The following is an 8,422-nucleotide window of genomic DNA, read 5'->3' on the forward strand; positions in this document are numbered from 1 at the left end:
CTGCTTACTGAGTTGTTGACAACTCACCCCTTATCTCCATATATTTTTCAGATAATTTTGATGGTTCAAATGGAGAGCAAGAGTAGAAAGTTTAGCAAGGTGTGATGATCGTAGTGGAATAAGTGCCTGAGGGTACAAATGCTTATTTGAGAGTCGTAGTTAGTAAACTGATTTATTTTTTCGGGTATTTGATTTGATGAGTTGAGGATGTTTTCGAGTTTTTGGAGAATTTCTAATTTATGTTATTGGGGATTTCTTTATTGTCGCCATGGAGGATCTTAAATTTTTGGTTTGATTAAGTGTATTAATATTTTATGAAATTTTCTGGAGTTTATAGTTGTGTTATTTGAGTTAATTTTAAGTATTAAGAGCTAAATCTCTGGACCTCTGGGAACGGGGCGTTACACAGGGTGTGCGCATGGCATTTTCTATAATTTTTGAGAAGGAAATTGGTATTGTTAAATTTTTGGTAAGATTGAAAGATCTCAAAATTTTCCTTTGCAGTGAAATGTTTATATTTTCCTATGTTTGTATTTTGTGTGCCATTCCACTGGTTTTATTTGTTGAGATTGCAAAATCTCACTGTGCGAAACTGTAGACTTTGATGCAGATCTAGGACGATCATGAGCTTGAAGGACTGACCCCACCTGAGGAGCGAATACCTGGGGACTTCTTTCTTATCTTGTTGCTGTAATGTTGCTTTCTATTATCTAGTCGAATGACTATATTAATTTATGAATTATTTTGTTGGAGTTTGAAATTTTAATTTTTGGTACTCTTAGTAGTTCAGACTGCCCCTTTTTACTTATCCGCTGCATTTATAATTGTACACTTTTAAGTTGCATGCTTGCACACACTTGCTTTCATGTTGTGCTTAGGGTGTGTGATCGATGCGGTCAGCACCTCGGCATCGCGACTCCCTCGAGGTCGAGGGCGCCACAATTTGGTACATACCATAGATCAGTAACTTTCCAACCACTAAATGCTCAAGAGCTTGAAAGAGAGAGAAACAAGTATCATTTCCACCCAAAGGGAAAATAGAGATACAATTTTTTCCAAGTTGTTGCTCAATCATGTGATTGAACTATCTACTTGATGTAGACACACACACACACACACACACGTATACATCACTTCTTAGACTGGTTGAGAATGATTCTCACGTACACACACACACACACATATACATCAGTTCTTTTGTTTAAAATAGTTCTCTTCTTGGAGAAGCAATACATCATACTCTTTTTCTAAATTTTGAAGGAGATGAGGTCAAAATAAGGCTTGATTGTCAGTTTGAATCTTGTCTCTTAAAATAGAAAGATGTTGAAAAATACTCCCAAAGACAGATCGAAGACTAGTTCCAGTCTTGTAAGGCCAATTATTTCAAAAGTTCCAATTGGAGAATCAATTTATTCATGTTTACAAGATGATGATCCTATAGCTGCCTCCAATAGTGGAAACAAAGTCTAGTGGATTCAACTTGATGAGGGAAGGGAGGCAACATGGGAAGGGGATTCAATTTCTGAAGGAAAGGGAACTAGAGATAGTTTCTTCATCATCATTTATCTCCATTTCAATGAGAGTGGTTATAGAGAGCTTAGAGAGGACTTGAGAACTTGTGTTTAATTTATTTACAGTAGATTTTATACCCAAGACCTTAATATGGATGTACGCCTTAATTCCAAACTATGTCAATTTATGTCTTCCTTATTTTCTACTTTTTGTTCAAATTAAGCAAGCCATGGATGTCCACTATCAAGTACCTTTGTCTATATAAAGGCTAGAGCGTGTTATCCGACTATAGTACTATGGGGTACTCTCCGTGACAGAAAATGCACTAATTGGATTAATAAGTTTTATCATAAGAATATGCCAACAAATTACTTTACAATATTACAGCATTACACATTGAATAAAATTTAGACAAATAAGTACTTTCAACGAAGATGCCAATCAGGATAGCGTGTGAACTTAATTCCCTTAAAAAAAACTGATGAAACTTACTTCGAAGCCATCATCTCGCATTTTATTATTATCCGGATCCTTAATCCACTGCATATGAAAATCTTCTAAGACCTTCGGGATTTCTCTGCCAACTTTATTGAGCAGCACTTCTTTCTGGTTGTAGGTCAACACAAACCGTCCATCAGACCCACACTCGAAGTAACTTTGCAAGTCATCGTGTTCGATTAAATTTGATAAAACCCGAGCCTCCTCCCCTTTTTTATCGAGCGTTCTAATGCGACACAACCTTATGCGAACTTTTCGGTCCACCTCCTGATCTTTAATCACTTTTCTTGCTTTGTCTTCAAATTCCTTGATCCATTCTTCGTTGTTGCTTCCATAGTAGAAAGTGAAATTGCGTTCCTAATTTAATATCAATGCGTCAAAGCTCAGATTTTACTTAAATGCACATTGTGAGTTAATTTTTTTTGCTTTTAGTTTCAGAACTGATACGTGCATATGTCACCCAAGACATCATATTTAATACATGATGATGTATGCACAAGCAGTTAGAGTTGTGGAAATAAAACTATACCCCGTGCGGTCCTTTCTGAAAATCGGGAGACGTTGGTTTCTGCGGCTTTTCATTTGGGCGATGGAAGATATTTTTAAGGATGCGGTCCATGTGGATCCATAGTATTTGGGTCAATGCATTTGGGCCTTCAATCTGTTGCGATATTGACTTTTGTCAAATATGATGAAGGAAACAAGTTTCTGGCAAAATTGAAAAAGAGAAGTATTGGATCCTTTAGAAAGCTAACCAGTTTGTCCGTAGAAGCGTCGGTAAGACTAGCCCGCAGATTATTGTCAACTAAAATCAGCTCCATGAAAGCTTTGAAGATTTCCTTGAGTGTTTCTGGAAATTCTTCCCAACATTGATCTGCCTGCATGTTCTCTGCAGCTAGCGAACAATTAAGTAATATCTAATTAATTTGTTGAGCATTTTGAAGCCAAATATATATTAATTCGTTGCTAACCTATCCTAATTAATATATATTAATTCTTTGCAACAGATTCAAGTATCCTAATTCGTTGCTAACCTATCCGTTTATTGCAAAGTTGTATGATCTGCATCTTGCGCAAGCTGAGGGTGATGCTAGATTTTTCAGCCAACAGCAGTAGTTCCGATAAAACGACCACCTCATCCTGGAATATTATTATTAATTAATGCGAATGTAATTAATTACTATATTTTACTACAAACATAATTGGAAAGGCAATTAATTAAAACGGTATATATCGTGCAATCTGTTTTTCTTGGCCTCAAAATCTGGGCAATTATTTCAAATAATTACCATATTTGTGAAAAGTTGCTTGATTATACAGAAGAGGGGACTGAAGACGTTCTCTTTGGACAGCTTTTCCTCCAGATTTTCTAGATATTCCTGAGATATATGCACACCCATGATATTTATATGGATATATATAATAGGGTCGAAGAAATTTGAAAACAAAAGACTAACATATATATATATATAATATATATATTTGCATACCAGCAAAGCAGTGTCAACCATATGGGCAGCATGCTTAATACTGTTTTCCACGGCAACCAAAAGGTGATCACAGCTGGGATCAAAACTTTGGTGATCAGCAGTAGTACTACGAAAAGGGGTCGTTGTATAGGGCTGCTGTGCTGTAGATAACAGCATGATCTCTTTGCTAGCCATAGCATTGGTTATTCCAAAGCGAGGAACTTTTGAGGAAGAACAGGCAATAATTTGGCGTTTGTTTGATGGGCAATAGCGTGACTTTTTTATGAACATCGGAAGCGGAGAATAATGGTGAGAAGTAGTAGAGAGTAATTGGGGAGTTGTACTGTATGCTTTCAAATTAACTAGCATCATCATCCTGATCATGTTGGTGGCCATAGATATTATACTTGCAGTCTATTACGTACAAAACGATAGACGTTATAAGAAAGTTGTAAGGTTTGGGGGGAAGATCAAAAGATCAGAAAAGAATAAAATTGGCTTATAATGCATGCATGTACGTATGTACGTTGTGCAATATATAATGGAGTGGCGTTTTGTACGTTGTGCAAATATCATCTTTAATGAATACAACAAATTATTGGTTGGTAGTTGTTAAAATGAATATATTATGACTATTAAACAATGAAAATTTTGAGTGTCAGAATATTGCAATATTGGTAATGATACCGGCCTTACACCTCCTTAATTTACTATTGCAATATGTAATTTTTTTTAATTATATTCGCTCGAATATTGGACAGGATAACAATATTGAAAAATAGAAGAAAAAATTAATGACAAGTCAAATCTAGGTAAACATTTTGTCCTGATCACATGACTGTAGAGCTTGGTTGGTGAAGAACCTCACATCATCGTTCGGATCCCACTGATTTTGACCCAACTAGAACGAGTTGTCATATCAAATCTATGTAGACACCATGACATGATCCTTGATTGTAGAGCATGGTTAGCAAAGAACCCCACATCAACATCAGGAAAAATCATCTAAATCAGTGGTCAGTCCTTATTAGAGAAGGTAAGTGGGATAACGAAGTCATATATGTGGACCACCTATCTATTGATGCATTAATGGGCACAGACAGGTGTTTGGAACCAGTAATTTATGAATCCATCCTAGGAGTAAGCGTAGAAATTGCATGTAAAATGGTGATCCGATATAGATTGTGGGGGTTGTTAGTGATCATGTCCAAGATCGGAGGAGAATTTTCAAGTTGTTTAAAAGAATTACAGCTAAGAAAAAGTAAATAAATAAATCACATCTAGTAAAAAATTGGAATGATTTACTGCCTCCATTTTCAGAGAGCTTGTAATAATAGTAAACAATTAAAATAACAAATTCATTGAAAGAGTTATAGTTCTGTTGAATATTTTTCTTGTAGGTAGATTTTCTTTACTGCGTATACATCTCTTTCATTATAAAATATAACTTTCCTAAAAGAAAAAAACCCAGTATGAAAAATAAAAAGTATGAATTCACGACTCTCGCACATAAATTGCAGAATTTCGATAAAGAATTTGTTATCAATCAAATGTTACTAAGGAATGAATATAACCTTTGTGTTGGAAAAATTACTTTCTATTTTAATAGAGCTATTACGTATTGTTTTTATATGTGAAAATAGAGCTATTTTAATACTTAACTCAAAAATTCGTAATAAAAGACCAATAAACTTCATTATCTAAAAAAAAAACTCCATTATCATTGTTGATGGCATCACTACATTATATATATGACCTCTACCTCCTTCGTCATCACATGGAATGCCAATACAATTTTTAGTACAAACACATCATTCTTCAGGGTTATGGGGATACGTATTGAAAATAACATGTTTTTCCTATCATATATACACCGTATATCCATGGGTAATATCCTGGATTCTGTATTAGAAAGTACTGAATGAGCTCCACAAGAGCTATTTTAATATTTAACTCGAAAATTTGTACCAAAAGACCAAGAAATTCATTATCAATGTTGACGACATCGTTACAATGACCACCCACCTAATTTTTCATAAAATGCAATGCCAATACAATTTGTAAAACGAAACAGACCATTTTCATTATACGAACACATGCAAAGTCTTTAAGGAATATTGCTAGATATATTTTTACCATTTATCATTAAAAAGTCAATGTTTTTTATATTAATCATATATTTATTTATTTTATTTTTTAAAAAAAAAGAGTGGAAGTTTATACATTCAAAGATTATATATACAATTATTTTTTTTTTTAGAGAACGGACTTTGATTCAAATAGGCTTTGAGATTTTGCTAAACATTTGATTTTTATATTTAATGAAGAGTAATATTATATAGTTGTAGAATGCATAAATACAGCATAATTGACATTTATTTCTTGAGAAATTTTCTTATTCATCTTAACTTTTGTTATCCCCGATCTCACATAATATAATGTGGCAGATTTTATGTGCATGCCAATTAAGTAGTTGATAAAAACATATTACTTCAAATATGACACATAATCATGTCTCTGAGATGATAGTATTGAGAAGAAGAGTAGTATCCATTCATACCCCAGCTAGCTAGTTCCTCTCCCTAATGTTAGAAATTTCCTTCCCTCTTTCACTAAAAATAATAATAATAATAATAATAAAATACCATAACAATGAACAATAAAATTAAAGGTGATGATGACTTACTGTAGTAAAAATAAAAACTGTATATCTTTTGTGACGCCTCGACTCCCACATATAGGACATGAGAATTGTGACGTCGGGATGATGACAACATAGGTCACGTATCCTAACGAAATGTGCCAAAGTATGCGCAACATGTAAAAGTGCACAACAAAAGTCCCAGCGGATAATATAATAATTCAACTAAGTACCAGAAATTTAAATACAAGTATCTAAAATAATTTACCTTTAAAAAGTTATACAGTCATGTAAGACCCAGCATTGCTAGACCCATGCACGTGGTTCACGTTTTTAGAAATCGTTTCACGGGTTCATGCCACGCATCGCACGGTTCACGTTTTTCGTTTCCATTTTCGTGCATGTTTTTCTTCCCTTTTATTTAGGTTTGATCTACTTTCTATTTTGATCTATATATATATTTGAAGCAACTACAACCCTAGACTAAATGCCGCTCGGTTCCCTCTTCACAGAAGACCACGGTTTCTCTGCAAAGCACCAAACCGAAGCCTCGGTCTGCAACAACAGATGGCCACCCGCAGAGCCACTTCCGTGTAGCAACTCCACCACACCAAGCGAAACCACGCCGGTATCTAGGTCATTCGGAGTCCATCACCCCAGCCGCACGCCACCTCAGTCTCACGGTGCTGCCACCCAACGCACGTAGCCCCGGTTTCAAGCTCCGAAATACTCTGTTTTCGTTGTCAAAAACAGAGCTTTGTCCAAGCCGCGGTGATCACCCTCCATTGTGAACTCCTCCGTGCTGTGCCTCCACGGAAACCGCCGGCGAGGACATTCCTTCACCCAGGTCCGCCGCACACTGCCTCCACCCACGGTGAGCTCGCACCACTTCCAGTGGTGGTCCTTGCTTTCCTTCTCTCCCTCGTCCTCTCACCGTGTGTCTCTCTCTCATTTCCTTCTCTTGCCTCGCAGCTAGGCGCCACCCTCGTCCGCCGTAGCAGCCCCAGCTCCACGCCGTCGTGCTCCCCCACCTCTCCGTAAGTGCTTCCGCCGCACCGTGTGAAGTAAAATTTTTCTGTGTACTTACATATATATATATATATGTGTGTGGATGTATACGTAAACTTATTTTTCTGGTGTAAATATATACATATGTGTATATATATATGCGGATTTTCTGGTGTAAATATATATATGGATATATATATATATATGGATGTATACGTAAATTATGTTAACTTAATAGTAGGAAATAATATTGTTTTGTTTCATTTTATTTTATTTTATTTTCTGTCCTCTTATAGTACGCCTCCAAAGTTAGTGTTGGGGTGTTAGCCTAATTAAGTTTATGTTATGTACTTCGGATTTGAAATCATGAGTATATTACATGGATTGTAAAATATGTTTTATTTAGGCGTAGACGCATGAATTTATTTTGTTAAATGGGTATTTTTTTATAGGGCTCATATCCTATTGGAATAGTTAGTAAGTAGACTGATAAGTAACACTTAAAAAGAATATTTTAACGTATCCTTTTAAAAGAATATCTTTGAATTATTATTATTTAAACAAAAATATGAATTTCTAATTATAATGAATTTATTATAGTTATGTTACTTTGTATTATAAATTATAGTAAGATCTCTTTCGTAAATAAGTTAGAATTAAATGTTTAGTCGAAGTCGGATATCGATGAGTTTAGAAAGTGATGTTGAGAATAATGAGAATTTTGAGATTGAGGAATTAAAAATGGACTATTTTATAAGTTGTAGGCTTGAATATCAAAATACGAGATTGATTGGGGACTTATGGAAATTTACGTGATTATCTTATAGGTGACGATTAATTTTGGTTCGGCATTATTGAGGAAATTTTTGAAAAGCTAAAAAGTCCAGGTAAGCGGGGTTCCTATGCTAGATTTGCATAAAAAGAAATAAACTGAGGTTGGTTTGTAAAAATGTGCATGTTGTTTTAAAAAGAAAAAGTGAAAAACAACCTCAGCATATGTTTTGCATTCCCTCATGAGATACGTATGAAAGAGAAAAGAAATGTTTTTGACATGAAATGTGTAGACATGAGCAATATTTGACATGTTTCTGAAATATGCAAAAGAGCGAATATGATATCATTGAAATTTTTATGCATGTGATATGAAATGATTTGGATCTATTTTTGATCAAATAGAAATGATATGAATATGTTTCGCACGTGTTTTGATATGATATGGATATGATAAAACTTTGGCATACTTATCTGTTCTGAATATGGTTCTGATATGATGATACTGTTCATGTGATATGGT

The 8,422-nt window shown here is 34.8% G+C and overlaps 1 protein-coding gene across 2 annotated transcripts; it reads right to left on the minus strand.

The window, feature by feature from the left end:
* Window positions 1-1,823: 1,823 nt before the first annotated feature.
* On the minus strand, window positions 1,824-3,983 carry LOC108999385. 2 transcript variants are annotated; one of them, XM_035687143.1, is made up of 6 exons: window positions 3,501-3,983; window positions 3,300-3,389; window positions 3,045-3,150; window positions 2,766-2,899; window positions 2,540-2,671; window positions 1,824-2,367 (listed from the first exon to the last, which is right to left on the minus strand). In XM_035687143.1, the coding sequence occupies exons 1-6, from the start codon at window positions 3,873-3,875 to the stop codon at window positions 1,981-1,983; spliced, it is 1,224 nt and encodes a 407-aa protein (XP_035543036.1). In that variant the 5' UTR covers window positions 3,876-3,983; the 3' UTR covers window positions 1,824-1,980. The 2 variants fall into 2 exon arrangements, with proteins under 2 accessions (XP_035543036.1, XP_035543035.1); XM_035687142.1 differs by having other exon boundaries at window positions 2,766-2,905; window positions 3,501-3,970.
* Window positions 3,984-8,422: the final 4,439 nt, after the last annotated feature.

This window comes from Juglans regia, unplaced genomic scaffold, assembly GCF_001411555.2.
Source record: "Juglans regia cultivar Chandler unplaced genomic scaffold, Walnut 2.0 Scaffold_693, whole genome shotgun sequence".
Classification (NCBI taxonomy): domain Eukaryota; kingdom Viridiplantae; phylum Streptophyta; class Magnoliopsida; order Fagales; family Juglandaceae; genus Juglans; species Juglans regia.

Excerpts from the sequence above, each read along its gene's own strand:
- LOC108999385 (XM_035687142.1), bottom strand. The coding sequence starts at position 3,875 with ATGGCCACCAACATGATCAGGATGATGATGCTAGTTAATTTGAAAGCA. Across the intron at positions 3,151-3,299 it reads AGCAACTTTTCACAAATATG|GATGAGGTGGTCGTTTTATC; the intron begins GTAATTATTTGA and ends ATAATATTCCAG. Across the intron at positions 2,906-3,044 it reads ACTTTGCAATAAACGGATAG|CTGCAGAGAACATGCAGGCA; the intron begins GTTAGCAACGAA and ends ATTGTTCGCTAG.